The 19,488-nt window shown below is 35.3% G+C and overlaps 1 protein-coding gene across 1 annotated transcript; it reads right to left on the bottom strand.

The window, feature by feature from the left end:
• Positions 1–1,639: 1,639 nt before the first annotated feature.
• Positions 1,640–3,608, bottom strand: LOC140177647 (uncharacterized). The gene is made up of 2 exons (XM_072210790.1): positions 2,857–3,608; positions 1,640–1,892 (listed from the first exon to the last, which is right to left on the bottom strand). Exons 1-2 carry the CDS (start codon positions 3,606–3,608, stop codon positions 1,640–1,642), a joined length of 1,005 nt encoding a protein of 334 aa, XP_072066891.1.
• Positions 3,609–19,488: the final 15,880 nt, after the last annotated feature.

The raw sequence follows: 19,488 nt of genomic DNA, 5'->3' as shown, positions 1-19,488 counted from the left end.
GTATTCAAACCTCGGGTCGTCTCACAAGGAATTGCAATGAAGTGATTAATTATTGGCTATGAAGGGAAAAGGGGGTTTGATTTGTTGATTTGACAAGAAAAGTAAATAACAAGAAAATAAATGACAAGAACTAATAAAGAAAGGGAAAGAACTCTTGGCTAGGCATAGGAATTGAGATCACCCATCCTTGTCTACAAACCATGTATTGACAATTATGAGGGACCAATCCATTAAGTCTACTTCTATGCTTGAAGTACGTACAATGTCTACTTTAACGCTTGAAGTACGTCAAATAGGCTTGATCAACATCAATCCATAAGTCCCCTAACCTAGCTACTAATTGACTTAGTAGTAGGCTAGCGTCAATGGTTATCAAATTGACCACTAAGGATTCTCAAATCACCAATTCAATGAGACCCAATGACTCAAGGTCACTCAATTCTCTTAGCCTAGGCTAAGAGTAAAGAAAACTACTCTAAAACTAGGGAAAAATTTCATCAAACACCTAGAGTGCAATAAAGGTAAACATTACAAAATGCAAGAATTAATAAAACCCATAACTACCCAATGTAAGAAAACAATAATAACAACTCAATTAAACAACAAGAACAAGAAAACATAAATTGCATTAATGGAAATTAAAACTAACAAGAGTGTATCAACATAAAAATAACATGAAAGGGAAATTAACAATAAGAACTAGAAGAACAAAGGTGTAATAACAAGGAATAAAAAGGGAAAACTAAATCAAAACAAGAATTGAAAGCTAAATTTAAGAGAGATTAACCTAACTTTACCCTAATTTCTACCCTAAATCTAAAGAGCCTCTCTCTCTAGAGTTCTACCCTAAAGCATGATAAAAAAACAAAATTATGACTCCTTCCCCCATTTCCTTGCAATCCTTGGGTTAAAAAGCATCAAAAATGAGTTGGATTTGGGCCTCCTTGAGCTCAGAAATCGCCCCAGCGTTTTGCCTTTAGTGAAGTCACGTGCAACTTGTCACACGTACGCATGGGTCACGCGTACGCGTCGCATTGCAAAATTCCTCTTCACGCGTGTGCGTGGGTGACCCGTGCGCGTCGCTGGCAAATCTCCTTTTCACGTGTATGCGTGGGTGACGCGTGCACGTGGCCTGAAGTTCAGCGAATCCTCATTTCTTTATGAATTCTCCATTTTTGGATGCTTTTTCTTCATTCCTTCAACCCAATCTTTGCCTTCTAATCCTGAAATCACTTAACAAACATATCAAGGCATCGAATGGAATTAAAGTGAATTAGGAGAAATTCACAAATACATGCTATTTCATTGAATAAATATGAGAAAAGATGATAAAATCCCCCAAATTTAACACATGATAAACCACAAAATTGGGGTTTATCAGGAGGTCTAGTGGAAGGACCAGGTTCATCATCAACAGAGCGTCTAACAGTTATTGTTGGCTTATTTGTCTTCTCCAAATCTTCAATAGTTTGGTCTTCAAGAAAAATCACATCTCGGCTTCTAATTATCTCACCGGATCCCATAATCTGTAACCAAAGTCTTCGTGACCATAACCCATGAAGATACACTGCTTTGACTTTCCATCAAGTTTGGACCTTTCATCTCGTAGAATGTGAACAAATGCTCTGCAGCCGAACACTCACAAGTGACTATAGGAGACATCTTTTCCTCTCCAAAGGTTTTCTGGAACATCACCATTTAGTGGAACTGAAGGAGAAAGGTTGATCAAATCTACTGCAGCCCTCATCGCTTCACCCCAAAAAGATTTTGGCAACCTTGCATGAGAGAGCATACACCTGACTCTATCATTGATAGTGTGATTCATTCTCTCTACAACTCCATTATGTTGAGGAGTCTTAGGAACCATCTTCTCAAGCTTGAGATCCCATATCCTTTACAATACTGTTCAAACAGACCCCTGTATTCACCACCATTATCTGCTCGGACACATTTCATTTTCTTTCCTGTTTCTCTTTCAACACTTGCATGAAAGTGTTTGAAGATTCTGAGCACCTGGTCTTTAGATTTCAAAACAAAAGCCCACACCTTTTGAGAATAATTATCAATAAAAGTAACAAAATATGATACACCACCTAGTGTCTTAGCATCCATAGTGCAAATATCAGTGTGAACTAAATCTAGAACATGTGATCTCCTATAAGGTCCAGAACTATGAAATGATACTCTAGCATGCTTTCCAACAAAACAATGAGTACAAGTATTTAAAGTTGTACCTTTTATGGGAAGTGAGTGCTTCTTGGCTAAGACGCTTAGTCCTTTCTTGCTCAAGTGACCAAGACGTATATGCCACAAATTAGAAGAGGAATCATTAGCTACATTTATGTCTTCTTTGCACAACTTTGCTTGCAACTGGTAGAGAGTAGTGAGACTATTGTCTTCTTTAGCAACAATGGGAGCCCCTTTGGTAATCTCTTATTTTCCACTACCAAAGAAAGTGCAATACCCCTCTTGATCCAATGCCTTCATTGAAATAAGATTGAACCGTATGTTTGGTGCATGCCTAACATTCTTCAACTACAACTTGCATCCCATGTTGGTTTCAAGCCACATATATCACCCATACCAATGATATCACACACTCCTTCATTTCCCAATTTGATCTTTTCAAAATTTTCAACAGTATAAGAAGTGAAAAATTCATGCCTCGGAGTGACATGACATGAGGCACCAGAGTCCATAATCTAAGTGGAATCATCACAAATAAGATTCACATAATTTTCATCATATATGATAAGAACATCTTCATAAACAACAACAGTAGTTTCTTTATCACTATCTTTACCTTTGTCTTCAATTCTTCCCCTTGATTGTTCTTTTTTCAAGAACCTACAATACCTCTTGATATGCCCCGACTTGCCACAATGGTAACAAATGAACTCTTTTCTTAGCTTGTACTTTCCTCTTGACTTGCTTCGACTCTCTGACTTGTCAGAACTGTGAGGTTTTCTACTTTGACTTCTCCTCCGTGACTCTGAAACAAGTGCTTCTGATTGGGAGGAGGCATTAGTCAAACCTCGCTCTCTTCTTTTGGCTTTTTCATTCAATATACTGTCTTTAACCATTGCTAACGTCAACTTTCTATTTGGAGTTGAGTTAGTCAGTGTCACAACCAAAACTTCCCAACTATCAGGCAAATAGCTCAACAACAACAAAGCTTGCAACTTATCATTCAAAGTGATTTCATTATTTGTTAGTTGGTTCACCGCCTCCTGAAAAATGCTCAAGTGCTCCGGTATTGATTTACCTTTAATATACTTCATATTGACAAGCTTCCTAATCAAGAATGCTTTGTATTGCACATTCTTCCTCTCATATAACTCCTTTAATTTGTTCCACATATTCTCGACATTTGTTTTGGTCTCAACATGTGGATACATGCTAAGATCAAGCCATTGCCTAATCAAAGCAACTACCTTCCAATTCAGCTTCTTCCATTCAGCATCGGATTTGGTACCTTTGGATTTATCCCCCTCCACAGGATTATACAAGTCCTTGCTATACAACATTTCTTCCATGAGAGTCTTCCAAATCGAGTAATTTTGGGAATTCAATTTGACTATATTCGGTCCACGAGTATTTTTCTCCATTTAATCAGCACAAAGATAAACAACGAAAGCTCTATATACCACTTTGTTGGGAAAAACTCAACAAAAGCTTCAAATAAGAACCTATCTAACAGCGGAAGCACCAAAAATAATTTTTTCACAAACTGTGCGATTAGATAGGCAATACCAAAGATACGACAAGTGGCAAATATAATGGCATAAATTAAATAATCAGACACCAAAATTTTAACATGGGAAAACCCCCCAAAAGATGGACAAAAAACTCATGGGACCTAGTCCAAAAAAATCTTTCACTATCAAAATAATGGGTACATAATCAGTCTTCCGAGTAGCACTAGGGCATATCAACAATCAACAAAATACATAATCAAAACTAATGGAATCAACATAAACCCTCCACAAAGTGGGTATCTCAAATCAGACAAAAGAGAAGACAATACAACTAGCAAGTTATATCCTAATGTTTATCTCTACACCAGGGATAACATACTAAAATTTCATAAGAAATGAAATAGGTTTACCGGTTCAATCAGATCAAAAATAGCTTGCCCTTTTCCTCGAATTTTCTTCTCCTCTTCAACGCCAAAGACACTCCTCACTCTCTCTGTTTTCCTTTGTTTAAAAAAAGAGGGCTTCCAAATCTCTCTCTCTCCTTACCGTGGCTTAATAGCGACTTTTCTTTTATTTATTTATTTTATTTGTTTTTGTTTTTAAAGTTGTGTAGGCCCCACTTGAAGTTGGGGACCCACCAACATCAGGCAACAAAGAGCTTGATTTAGTCACTATCCAAAATAAATAACAAGGACCCCAAATCAAAGCAAGATTGTGTGGTTGCCAAAATGGTCTGATTGTAGGTGTCATCCTATTTTTTTTGTGGTTATTGGAATAAATTTAAACTCTAATAAAATATTTTTTTAATGTCCCAATAAAAATATGAATGATGAAAATAACTTTTTTATTCATTTTTTCTTTATTTTTCTAATTGTTAATGTGGAAGGGCAATGACATTGCTTGGTTTTATACTAGTAGAAAAAGGTAGTGTGAGTTATTTATTTGGACAAATAATGTGCATGAAGTGACTAGAAAGTAGATTCTATTAGTATGACAATCATGAATTGTGGATGAATAATTTTGTTTAGAGACTTGGGAGGTTGGAAGCTAATGTAAAGAATCGAAATTTGATAAACCAAGTATTGTTTTTGGTTGTGTTTCTACTTTCTAGTGTCTGGTTAAGTAATGATGTGTAGGATTTGAGAAGAATGTGATCAATGTATATAATTAGTAGTGATTTATAATTCTATTTAATCTTTTTATTAATGAAAAAAATTGGTCGCACCAACTATTTTATGTCATCCTGCTCCTATTCTATGAACACATTTAATGAACATGTGATAATACATCCTATCTTATACATGAAAAGTTTAGAATAGAAAACTTGTTTAAAAGCTTATAACTAAACAAGGTATTGTCATCATTAAAAAATTATCATAGATGCAAATGTCAACGTGTCAACAAAAAAAGGCCATATCATATACAATTAATCAATAAATCCTATATATATCTGTTCTTGTGTGAATGAACTTTCAAGGTATAGTTCATCTCTTGCGCTATTGTAAGATGCCTTTTTTTTTTAATAGAGTGAGAATAACTCAGATGTCAAAGAACATAGTGGGTGGGTACCTACAAAAGACACTCCGACGCTCAAGTCAGTAAGTGTTTAAGAAGTATAAGAATAATTCTATGAATATAGAATGTAAGACATGAAATAGAAGTTATCATGTGTTGTGTATTATAATAATTCTATGAATATAGAATGTAAGACATGAAATATAATTTATCATGTATTTTGTTTATAATAATTCTATGAATATATAATGTAAGACATAAAATTGATGAATGATATTCATGTTATGATCCTTTGGTCATTAAGATGGAAATGATGGTCATTAAGTCAGTAATGAAGGTGTCGGTTACAAGCAAAGAATGAATGATAGTTAACGCCGAGTTATAACTCATAATACACAATAAAGACCGAGTTATAAGGTGACGGATCATAGCCTCAAGCTTTGTTTGCCGATCATATGATCCAGGCTAAGCTTAGAAAATAAAATGAGTTATAACTCGGTTAAAAGATAAGTGAATAATGATATGGTGAGCCCCCAAGCTTAGTCGGGTTATTATGTCGGCACTTATTCAAAAAATAATTGAGTGATAAGAGTCATTCAATCAAGATAATTGTGTGGGGGATACTTATCCGCTTAAGAATAATTTTAGCATTTGATTGTATGTGAACTGAAAAATTCAGAAATAGATATCCATTGACGGAATTGATTGTATGATCCGAGGATATAATGGTTAATTGTCTTGGAAATTTTCTGGCCCACAATAGCTTATTAATGAATTTCTCGCTCAAAGCAATTAATTATTGAATATTTGTAATTTATAGTGAAGGTCATATGACATGAATAAGATAAACTTAGAAAATGAATATGTATAAAGTCGCAACATATATTGAATAATATATATTGTAAAAGTAAAAGAGTTCAAAGTAGAAAAATATACCTTGAAAGTTGATAATTGTAGAGAAGAAAATGACATATATGAGTGTCATATATGTCAAATGTGAATATCTGAATTTTGTTTTGTAGGACATGCTTTAATTTGATAATAAAGCAATAAGATAATAGTCATTGAATGATACATTTAGTAGAATATTTTTAGCAGTTACAGTATGATGAGGGATATTCTTCATGCAATAATAGTAAATTTTGAATGTTTGCACGTATTTTTGCTTAACTTTTTGTATTAAATCAATAGTAACATAAAATTTAATAAAATAAATAGTGCAACAATTATATATTGCTAGAGAATAAAGAATATATAATCAATCAAATGACATAGAGCTTAATAGGATTATTTTTGAACAATTTAATTTTGAATTTAAGTTCATGCAAAAATACATTTAAATTTATAAACGTAGAAGGAAAAAAGAATGAAGTATTGATAATAAAATAAATAATAGAAATTATATAGTGTTATTGGGAAATTTCATTATGAGTTTTGAAAGAATTCAATTACATTCGAGACTTGGACTCATCTAATTGTATAGATGATAATAAAAATAAATAAATATAATTCATGAAAAAAAATTAGCATGATGGTATGGAAATTATAATGCCATAATGATATGTTTGGAATTTGTTCATGTGTGATGAATGAATTCATCTATAAATTGAAATTAAAAAATGCTAAAGAAATAACTAGCGAATAATGTTCATGCTTTTGATTTGATGTTATAGTTTATCAAATTTTAAGAATAAATTTTGAAAAAATTCAATAGATTTGCATATATTGATTTTGGAGTATAGAGAGCAAAACATGTTCGAGAAGTGTGACACATGGATAAGAATAGCTAATGCAAAGAATGAATCATCGTACCTTTGGATTTAAAATGACAATGATATATAGGGAGAGGTTTTATCAACACTCTCATGAAAATAGATAAGGAAAATATAAGAGATGAGCCTACTGTATAGTAGATGATCCCAAGAGCTGAAAACAAAATTATAAGCGACTATATATCAGGTTTTGTACTTTTTCCGCTTTTGGTCAAGAATTAAAAAGATAGAACATGGCAAGTAATTAAAGAACATGAAATTAAAGAAATTGAAGGTGACATACATTAGTTTATTTAATTTTTTTAGGAGTTTGAAGTGCATATTTTTACGCTTTGAATTATTGATAGAAAGTATAACAAATTAAAGATTAGTGTCAATAGTTATTTCATTATTCTAAATAAATTATTTGTAAAATCCTCAATGAATATTATTTAGCCTTATGAAACTAAGTTTTGAATAGAGGTTGAGAAATAAAAATAAAAAAATTATAATACATAAATTGCTAAAATATATAAATATTATTTGAAAATTGATTCAAGTATTTGAATATAATTCAAATTCTTTGAATTTATTCGGTGGAGCAGGAAATTAGTTTACTGGCCCCATGGTGGGAGCCAATTATTCTTGTAGAGGTTGGCCGGTGTATAGCTTCTCCGCAGGTAAATACTTGTAAGCTCTCCGTCAAGATGAGGTATGCGTCGACAATGAGAGAACAAGGGGGTGGGTACCTGTGATAGAAGAATTTATGTTGATCTAGAATTTCTCATAAAAAATGGGATTGTTTTGTTGCAAGCATAGTCTAGACCAACAACCACTCCTTAATCAGAGTTTAATTTTGGTTGTCACAAGTCCAACCCAAAAAAAATAATCGAGAGTATTAGTCCCGGTCGTCTTCTCAAGGAATTGCAGTGAGGTATGCGTATTATTGTTTATGGTATCCAAGGGGTGGGTTGGTGAAAGTGCAAGAAAGTAAATGGCAAGAAAATAAAGCAAACAAATAAATAATAAAAAGAGGCATTCATGGCAATAATTGAGAATCTAGGCTTTCTATCCTAGTCATTAATTATCATACAATGATTAACAAGAATTTATCCTATTTAGTCAACTCCATCAATAGAAAAAAGTACAATGTTATCTTCACACGAGAGAAAGTCAAATAAGACTAGTTAATCTCAATCCAAAAATCCTATTAACTTACTAATTGAATTAGCAAGAGATTAGAGTCAATGGAAATAATATTAGCTAACAACTCTAGATCACCATTCCAAATGGGTATTAATAACTCAAGAATGCCCAATTTCTCTTTCCGAGCCAAGAATGCTCAAAAACTACTCTAACATCCAACCAAGCATTTTGTCAAACACTTGGAAGGCATAAAAGAAAAGCATCATAAATTGCAAGAATAATAAATCTACAACTACCCAATGCAAGAAATCAACAATAAATAACTCAAATCAACAATAAAAGAACATAAAAAATCAAATTGCATTAAAAAAAATCCAAATCCAACAAGGGTGTTCATAAACATATAAATGACATTAAAGGAAAATTAACAATAAAACTAAGAAGAACAAATATGTAAAAGTAAGAAATTATAAAGAAAACAAGATAGAGACAAGAAATTAAACCTAGATCTAAGATGCAATTAATCTAAAACCCTAATTCTAGAGAGAAGAGGGAGCTTCTCTCTCTAGAAAATTAACCTACATGATCCTAAGCTAATCTAAGTGCTCATTCTTTGTCCAAGCCTGAATTCTGCAAGAAATAGCCTCAGGAATGAGTTGGATTTGGGCCTGGGAAGCTCAAAAATCACCCCAGCATTTTCACTTTAATGAGGTCACGTGCTAGCTGTGACACATACGCATAGGTCACGCGTACACGTCGTCTGGCATTTTCTTCTCATGCGTACGTGTCATATCACGCATACGGGTCGCCTTCGACGATGCACCTCTTCACGCGTGCACGTCGCTCTAAGCACTCCAAATTCTTGTTTTTCCATGAATTCTCTACTTTGCATGCTTTTCTCTTTACTTCTTCCACCCAATACTTGCCTTATGAACCTGAAATCACTCAACTAACACATCAAGGCATTAAATACAATTAAAGTGTATTAAATTGGCAAATTTAAGTCCAAAAAGCATGTTTTCACACTCAAGCACAAATTCAGGGAGAATTACAAAACCATGCTATTTCATTGAATAAATGTGAGATAAGTTGATAAAATCTCCCAAATTAAGCACAAGATAAACCACAAAATTGGGGTTTATCAAATCTCCCCACACTTAAACTAAGTATGTCCTCATGCTAAACTCAAGAAAGAAACAAAGGGTATCAGCATTTATTCAATGCAAACTACCTAAATGCAACCTATCTAAATACAACTATCTAAATGAATGCAACCACTTGGTCAAAATAAATCAATTTCTAGGAATACATATATGAACACAAGGGCTAAAGAAATAGTAATCAAATCAAACCCACAATTGAATTGAGTTATTGAAAAGATTTTACAAACTTGCAAGAAAAGAGATGATCATAGGTGAGAACATGTGATTGAGCAATCGAACCCTCACCAGATGTGTATCCGCTCTAGTCACTCAAGTGTATAGGGTTGATTCACCCAATTCTCCCATAATCATGCTTTCCAAGATTTGTTTTTCATCTAACAATCCACAATTATTTCATGCATGCATACAAATATCATGAGGACTTTCCCATAGGTTGTAATAGGGCTAGGGTCAAGGCAAGGGTATATATATATGACTAAGTGGGCTTGAAATTTGAATCTTTGATTATCCTAAGCTTCCCACCTAACCTATATAACAACCTATAAAATTTGAATGCTAACCGAACTATCCATTCTTCACTTTTTCACACACTCATGCATTCTCTTTTTTATCACATTCCATATGTATTGGTTATTATTAAACTTCACTTTGGGGCATTTTTTCCCTTTTTATTGGTTTCTTTTTCTTTCTTTTTCTTTTTCTATTTTTTTCTTTATATATATATATATATTACATTTTTTTCTTTTTTTCTTTTTGATAAATTATATAGAAAGGTACCAATGCATATGGTTTAAACATTTAATACATGAGTATGTACCTAATTCCCAAGATTTTCAACAAAAATACAAAAATACTCTTTTATCCCAACCAATATTCCCAAACTTCCCAAACTTGAATGATAAGCACTCTCACTAGCCTAAGCTAATCAAAGATCCAAACAAGAGACATTTATTGTTTTTCGCTTTAAGGCTTGTAATGTGCTAAAATTAAGAACAAACAGGTTTAGCGTAGGCTCAAAATTGGCTAACAATGGTAGATAAAAGGTAATGCTATTTGGGCAAGTGAACTATTTGAAACAATGGCCTCAATCATATAAGTGCATTCATACACAAAATAATGGATATAAAGAATCAAACAAATCAAAGATTATAATTATAGAAAGAGAACAATACACACAAGAAGGAAAATAGTGGTCATGTGATGTAACCACCCAATTAGGCTCAAAACTCATATACTTGTGTTCATAGCTCACAAATCATGTTCCACAATGTATAGTTCAAGCAAGTTCTAAAAAAAAAAATTCTCAAATCAATTGGGGTGCCCTATAGATAAAATTTTTGGAAAATTTTATTACCTTGACTAAGCTTATTATATATATATGCAAACTAATAAAATGCAAAAAAAAATCCTAAAAGACCTAAAAATTAAATGCAAAAGTGTTGGGATTAGAAAATTGTCACCCAAAAATGGCCGATCGGTCGGACGACCTCCCACACTTAAAAGTTTGCACCGTCCTCGGTGCATTCAGAGATGAGCAAGGGGGTACGGCGACTACACGGGTTGCCACCTTCAGCTGGTGGGCGAACCGGCTGCTACGTGTTCTTTCTCCCGCTTTCGTCTTTGCTTATGACAAATCATCCTGAGCAATAGAAAATAGGATAGTAAGAAAAGTAAATGCAAAAGCAAGGAAACATAGATTGTTGGAATGAGGTAAAAATCACTAGAATTGAGTGAGTGAATTAGTGTGACATTAAGGAATAATAGTATGTGAGTTCTAAGTTGCATGTGGTTTAGAACACACATACTGATATTAAAAGTTATGTCACCAATACACAAAAGAAAGCATACACCTCACTCATTCTGTAAAACACTGTCAAACTATAATTAATTAAATAATAAATTACATATGAGAGAATATAATTAGAAAATTTAGCAATCGGAATTTGAGGATTTAAATATGATATTTAGACTCAGTAGATTTTTCTAAGTCAGAAAACATAGTTTTCTGCGTAAAAATGCGCACTGGGAATTTGACCAGCAGTACCAGTTGAGATCTGTCTGGTACTACAGCTGAATAAATTAATTATAAGTGAATAAAGTTAGTTATTTAGAAATTATAATTTGGGAAACTAGAAATATTTAAAACATGATTTAAAACTCTAATCTTAAAGATTTTGGCCCAAAGTTGGGCCAACGGGTTAAACCGAATGAACCGGGCCCAAGTGGTCCCAAGACCCAACATATATAAACATTAGTTATGAGAATTTCAGCTCATTTACCCTAGGAAATGAGAGAGAGGCGCAGCTATGGAGAAGAGAGGAAGAAAAGAGAAAATCCTAACTCCATCGAACTTCAAATCACCATAACTTTTGATCCAGAATTCCGATTGACGAGCTGTTTATGGCCACGCATCGCTCTTCTCATCCTCTACAATTCTATCTAGGTTTTGTGGTGAGTATTCTACTGTCCTCTCCCCATTTTTTGTTTTCCTCCTTAAATTCGAGTTTGGTTATGAGTGTTGAGTAATTTTATGATTTTGGTTATTTAGGAGTGCTCTAGTATGAGCCATGGGTGATATTCATCACAAACTTCAGTGAGTTAAGATAAGAAACCCTGCAACCCTTGTGATTTATCATTTTCATGAACCCTAGGTTGATTGTAAGTGTGAAATTGGTTATGTTAGAGTATTGGTTGATTTTGGTGCACAATTGGATGATTGGTTTTGCTTGTGGAGCTTTGGTGAGGTTTGGAGCTAAGGTTGGTGGAGACTTCCAAAGAAGAGGCTCAATTGGTTTGGCTCCAAGAGATGTGGTTTAAGTTTTATTTAAGTACCGTGTGGTGTGATGAGAATTCCTAGGCTAGATGTCCCTAGGATTAAATTTGGATTGTGTAAATGGTTGGTACTAATATGTATCGTTGATATGTAATGTAAATTAATGATTGGGTTGAGAATTTGATGAATTGGATAATGAATATTAGTTTGTGGAATATGCATTTAAGTTGTGAATTTGGGCCAGAGGCTGTGAATCTTGGGCCGGAGGCCGGAAAGAAGTAAGGAAGGTAAGTTATGTGTGTATTGTGTGATGTCATATGAGATTGAATGGAATTGTGATTGTTGTTGTTTGGTTACAATGGATTGTATGGATTATGTGGTTATTAATTTTGAGGGAGGAATTGATGTCTTTGTTGGTAATGCATGTGGGTTGTGTATGATGATATGGATTTATATATATTGGGGGTTGATGGAATTGGTATTGTTGGAACTTGAGATGTGGAATGAAATATATGATATGGTATTTTGTTTGAAATTGAGTTATTTGATTGAGATTGGTCAAAATGGTGGATTGGTAGATTGTGAATTTAATGAGAATGTTGAAAATATGAGTTGAGGAGGCTTGAGGTTGATTTTGGTAAGTTTTGGTTGGTTTTGAAAAGGTTTGAAATTGGGTTACGTTGAAAATTTAGTTTTTGTTAGTTTTTTCTGAAAGTTGTGATTTTAGTCTACTTTGACGGAGCATAACTTGGTCTCCGTATCTCCATTTTGTATCAAACTTATTTAGAAATAAAATTGGATCCGAGATGTTTATGTCGTTCAAAGAACGGGTGGAAAATGATTTGAAACGAAAAAGTTATGCCCATCGGAAGTTTGGGGTTTGAAAATGTAATCCTGCAGCTTTTTAAACTTAGTAAATTTTTTGATAAAACGTACTCCGACACATGCATAGCCGAGCGCACGCATCACTCACGATTTTTACTCTCTCACGCGTGCGCCTGGCCGACGCGTACGTGTCGCTGTATTGATGCAGGTGCGTGGTATAAATTCCAGAGAGTTGTGATGGTAGTGTGCCGGTTTTGTGCGAGGGTCACAAAACGCATCCACGCATACGTGTGGCTGACGTGCACATGTCACCCTACCTCTCTACTTTCCACGCATGCACATGGGCGATGCTTACGCGTCACCCGGTTTTCTCTGCTTCCCACGCGTGCACGTGGCCTACGCACACGCGTGACCCTGTTTTCAACAAAAGTTGAATTTTAAGATTTTAATGCCGAATTTCAGACTTCTAAGCCTCCATTTTCATCATTTAAGTCCTAAATTTGTATAGTATGCCTAGTAATGAGAAGAGGCTAGGAAATGTGATAACTTGTTGATAAAGAAAGGCTTGGAGTAATGAATTGTGATTGAGGAAGTACGGAAATGATGGTTTGAAAATGAATGTGACGTGTGACCCCGGGTAGTAGGTAGTGACGTTGTCCACTTGCTCCGGGTATGAGATAGGGAAGGAGAATTATGATAAATGAGTTTAATTATAAAGTTTTGAATGAATGTATTTGTGATACTTGGGTAGTAGCAAGGGTCGTGGTTCGTCCCGCTTGCTCCGGGTCATTGTTAAAGAATTGGTAATAATGAAGAGTGATTATGAATGAATATGTATTTGTGATACCTAGGTAGTAGCAAGGGTCGTGGTTCGTCCCGCTTGCTCCGGGTGATGAGGGAAAATCGATTCCACACAGACTAACCGACAAGTGTACCGGGTCGCATACTCGCATCAAGTAGTAAAACTCACGAAAGTGAGGTCGATCCCATAGGGATTGATGGATTAAGCAACTTTAGTATGGTGATGAATTTAGTTAAGATAATATTGATGGATAGAGTGAAATTTGGATTAACAGAAAGTAAATTACAAGAAATCTAAAATGCGGAATGTAAAGAACTTGGAAGGTAAATGGCAGGAAGCTTAAATAACCGAAACTTAGAGTGCAAGAAATTAAAAGGACTGAATCTTAAATTGCAAGGAATGTAAATAGATGAATCTTAAAGTGCAGAAAAGTAAAAGTGCAGAAACTTAAATGGCAAGGAAACTTGAATTGTATGAATTATAAATGGAATTGGGTGTTGGGACTTAAAACAGAAATGGATAATGTAAATTGCAGTGAAATCAGAGAGATCTAAGTTGAAGAAATTCAAAGAAAATGATTCATCGGGGATTGGAGATATCATAATCCTTCATGAATCAAATGGGTATCAACTCCTTTCTCAATCATCTGGGTAGATCTATGGCAGATTGAAATTGATCGGATCCCAATTCCTTGGCAATTCAATCTCTCTAATCACAATCAATCTTGCCAATTCCTTGATCTAATTATCATGAGAAGAGGTTAAGTGCAAGTCTCTCATCCATAAGCCACACTAACTCTCAGGATCTGAATTCCTCCCGAATAGTGTTGATCAAGAGAGTAGTGAAGGATAGAGCTCCAACTCTAATGTAGGTGATTCCCCTTCCGAGGCTCACACCCACATTCAGGTGAATTAAACCCCCTTCCGGAGTGAATAATTCACAATCAAAACAGAAGATATCCTATAGCTACACAATTGAATTGAGAGGAAGAAGAATTTCATTGATTCATTGAGATTACAGTAGAGCTCCTTCCCCTAATTAATTTTGGGGTTTAGTTCATCATTGCTCTAATACAAAAACAGAAAAAGAAAAGGTGCAGAACATTCAAAACAGAAGGAAAATGAAATTTAAGTCCCGAGTTTCCCGATCTGCTAGCTCACCCCCAATGAAATCAAATTCGCCTCTACTTATACACTCTCCAATTCAGTCTTCTAAGTACTTGGATTGGGCTTTTTGGCCTTTGTTGATGCAGGCAGAATGGGTCTGTATTGGTACTTCAATGCAGCTTCAGGAGAACGTAGCGTTTTCAGGAAAACGGAGCGTTCAGGCATCAACGCGTGCACGTCGTTCTTCATTTTGGCTCTAGCGATGCGTACGTCACCTACGCGTGTGCGTCGTTTCTCTCTACAAACCTTATCACGTGTACGCGTGATACACGCTTGTGCGTCCCTTGGTGGCATTCACTATGAGAACGTAGCATTCTTGGCAAGAACGCTACCCTACGGGTACGCGTCCTTCATGCGTACGCGTAGATGTCAAATTATCAACTCCCCGCTTCCGCGCCATCCACGCGTATGCGTGCTTCTTCAAAGATGCTACACCCACGCGTACGCGTCCCTCACGCGTACACGTTGATGGTCAAAGTTGAGTTCCAGATTTTGAAATATTCGCAGGCGTTCTTTGAAAGAGAACGTAGCGTTCTTTTGTAACGAACGTTAATCACACCCACGCATACGCATCATGCACGCGTACGAGTCATGCACGCGTACGCGTGGATCTTCCAAAATCCTTGTTTGACACGTGTGCGTCCTGTACGCGTACGCGTCACTAGAGAACGTAGCGTTCTCCAAACGAACGTAGCATTCCTCTGCCCTGCTTCTTTCTCTGTTTCTTCCTTGCATTTTTTTCATCTGTCATCAATCAAACATGCAATCAAAGCCTTGCTAAAATCATAAAATTTTGCATCATTCATAATAATCATATAATTCTTGCATAACTCTCGTGATAATGCACAAAAGTAATAATGTCTGATTGAATCAAGACAAGCATGAAATTCCAATCCAATCACTTGCTTATTGCCTAAGAAATGCATGAAACCTACTAAAAACAAGTAAAAATTGCTAATAAAACATGCACAAAATGACTTGTTATCACAACACCAAACTTAAATCTTGCTTGTCCCCAAGCAAGCAATAGAAAAATGAAAGAAAACAAAAAAGCATATTTGTCCTTATTTGTGAGCACTTAGTCTAGGTTCATGGGGTTTCATGCAGATTGAAATTGAAGCTCTACTTTTTTAGTTTTCAGGTTTGAGATATCCTTTAAGTTCTAACTAAGGTGCTGCTGTGAAACCTTTATTTATTAATCCTTGATGTTCGATTTTTTTTTTTGTTTTTCTTCTGCTGAGAGGCTTACACTTTTATTTGTAGCTAAGTGTCATGTGTTGTAGCAGCTTTTTAGCTTTGTCTTTCAATCAACACATACACACCATAGACACTTGGCTCACAATTCATCTTAAGAACATTGGTGCCCAGCACCTCTTTAGGTTATTAAATGCTTTGTAACTCGGTTGCTCTTGATAGTGGACTTTTGGTTGATAATCCCGGGTTAGTTAACCCAAGTTACCAAGTGTTGAAACACTCCTTAGAACCTATTCATCCAAGCAGATCCCAGTACAATAGCACCACATGCATGTATCTTAAGGTCCAAGCTATTGGTGTTTAGCTTTATTATTTGTTTCTTCATTTTTTGTTGCCAATTCTTAGCTTTTCTTCTTTTCCTTCTTACTCTTTCTTTTTCCAAGGATCTTTATTTACCAAGATTTCACAGACAGTCCTAAGTTCATACTTAAGAAGAACACTCTACCCTTATTCTTTATTAGTGAGCTTGCTTGAACAATCTAGCACATACCACCACTAAACTTTATTCTCATTCCTATCAAATTGGACAATTTCACTTTCTGTTTCAATATTTTCTTTTATTTATGCAAAAAGGGAACAAGACATACATTCAAGTAGATGCAAATGAAGTAGACACTCCGACTAGATCACTTAATTGAAAGATGAAAAGGCAGTAAATAAACATCATGCAGACTACTTAAACTAATCAAAACTAATCAGCAGGGTTGCATTTAAACTTCCAACTAAAGCACTTCAAAGCATAAACAGTTGAGTAACAATACAACCTTTTGGCATCTTCTTGCTTAGTCCTTCATCATCCTCCTTAGCTTTTGTGCTTTCCTTGATGATGATGTATAGTACTTCCAAAAAGTTGAATGATTTTCTGCACTGATAGTGGAAGTTGCTTGTCCCCCAAGCACTTGAAAAGTGGTTAACATGCATGAATGTTTGTAGGCTTTTGAACTTACTTTGGTGCGTGAACACCAAACTTAGTTCCCTGCCAATGTCTCTTATGCATCAGATTAATCACATACATGAAACCTTGTGCTTTTATTAAAGAAAACAAACTATAAACTAGAAAGTAGACAATGGTTGAGTAGTACCCTGATTGTTTGGAGCCAGTGACTATTTATGCAGAGGGTTGAAATGTGTTTTTAATGAAATTTTTGGTGGAACACCAAACTTAGCATCCTACATTCACCCTTGATTTGTTTTGGTGTGCAACACCAAACTTAGCTCCTTGCAATTGGTGCGGAATTTATAACTCACAAACTAACCGGCAAGTGCACTGGGTCATACCAAGTAATACCTCAGGTGAGTGAGGGTCGATCCCACGAGGATTGATGGACTAAGCAACAATGGTTAATGATTTACTTAGTTAGACAAACAAAAAATAGTGTTTGAGAGTTCAAAAAGCATTAAACAGAAGACAGGCAAATAAATAAGTTGGGAATAAAATATGGAGAAGGCAGTTTATGCTTCAGAGTTATCTATTTTCTGGATTGACTTTTCTTATTAATTTATTCTAATCATGCAAGATTTAATTCATGGCAAACTATATGTGACTAGACCCTAATTTCTTAGACCTTTCTAGTCTCCTCTAAAATTCATCAACTGCCAATTCCTTGGTCAATTAATTCCAATTAGGGGGTGAAGCTTAATTCTAGTTTATATGCCACAGAAATCCTAATTACCCAAATATAAGAGGATTATATGTCACGTATCCCGTTAAGTCCAGATAATTAGAAATTTAGGAGAATATATTTTCAAGCTGTTGTTCAAGTAAATAGCTTTTCCAAGTTATACAAGAACTCAATTAGATAGAGGGTCATACTTCCGTTCCACCCAAATTCATAAGATAAAGAACGAAAATAATTCTTGAATTATAAATCAGTACATGAATTAAAACAGAAAAATAATAGTATCAATCCATACAATAAACAGAGCTCCTAACAGAAAAATAAGGATTGTCAATTGGGCTGAGGTGGAATGAAAAGTTAACTAATTGGAATAATGTTCCCATTTTGGGATCCCCGAAGAGAAGTTTCTTTTCTTTTTTATATCGAATCCTCATTAATTTAAAATCTATTTTCTAAAACTAAAATAATATATTTTCCTATTTGAAAACAAAAATAAAGTTTAAATCAGAATTAAAATCAGCGTTTTCTGCACGTGGCGCATGTCACGCGTACGCGTCAGTCACGTGTACACGTTAGGTACGTGCACGCGTCGCCATGGAAAGTTCCAAATCATGTGCACGCGTCAAGTATGCACACGTGTCACTCCTCGCTGTCATCTCCTTTAATTCTTGTGTTGATTCCATTTGTGCAAGCTTCCTCTTCATCCTCTAAGCTGTTCCTGCTCTATATAGCCTTCTTCTCTTTTTTCTGCAGAAGCTCCATTAAAATCCAGCCAAATGCTACCTAAAATACACAGAATTGCACAAGACTCAAAGTAGCATCCATAGTGGCTAAAAGATAATTAATTCTTAATTAAACTCAACAATTTAAATGCAAATTCACTAGGAAAAGATAGGAAAGATGCTCACGCATCAGCAATACAGATAAATCTACTTAACCCTTTTATTGAAATAGCTAGGAAAAGAAAACTACCTCTGGTTGGGTTGCCTCCCAACAAGCACTCTTTTAATGTCATTAGCTTGACATCCTCCATTCTTGATCAACTCAGTTCATGAATGCTCTCCTCCTTGTTCCAAGGCCCTCCCAGGTAATGCTTTGCTCTGTGACAATTTTCTGTAAAAGTGTCCTTTGTAGCTTCATTCATAAGTTCAAGGCTTCCATATGGGAAAACCTTGGTCACCAGATAAGGGCCTGTCCATTTAGACTTGAGCTTTCCAAGAAAGATCTTAAGCCCTGAGTTGTATAACAGCACTTGTTGCCCTAGCTCAAACTCTCTTCTTGAGATTTTCTTGTCATGCCACCTTTTAGCTCTTTCCTTGTATATCTTGGCATTCTCATAAGCTTCCAATCTGAACTCATCCAACTTTTTGAGTTGCAATAACCTTTTCTCTCCTGCTACTTGAGAGTCAAGATTGAGTATCTTAGTGGCCCAAAAAGCTTTGTGTTCGAGCTCCACAGGTAGGTGACAGGATTTGCCATAAATCAGCCAGAAGAGTGACTTCTCAATTGGGGTTTTAAATGCAGTTCTATATGCCCATAAAGCATCATCCAGCTTTCTTGCCCAGTATTTTCTTGTGATCCCCACTGTCTTTTTTAGGATTCTCTTCAGCTCCCTATTTGCCAATTTAGCCTAGCCATTAGTCTGAGGGTGGTATGGTGTGGCCACTTTGTGAATTACTCCATATTTGTGGGGTAGCTTTTCCATTTTTCTGTTGTAAAAGTGGCTGCCACCATCACTAATAAGGCCTTTAGGCATCCCATATCTTGTGAAGATGT

Source organism: Arachis hypogaea, chromosome 13 (assembly GCF_003086295.3).
Source record: "Arachis hypogaea cultivar Tifrunner chromosome 13, arahy.Tifrunner.gnm2.J5K5, whole genome shotgun sequence".
Lineage (NCBI taxonomy): Eukaryota > Viridiplantae > Streptophyta > Magnoliopsida > Fabales > Fabaceae > Arachis > Arachis hypogaea.
Note: the sequence above shows the minus strand (reverse complement) of the source record. Positions and strands in the feature narration are given on the sequence as shown.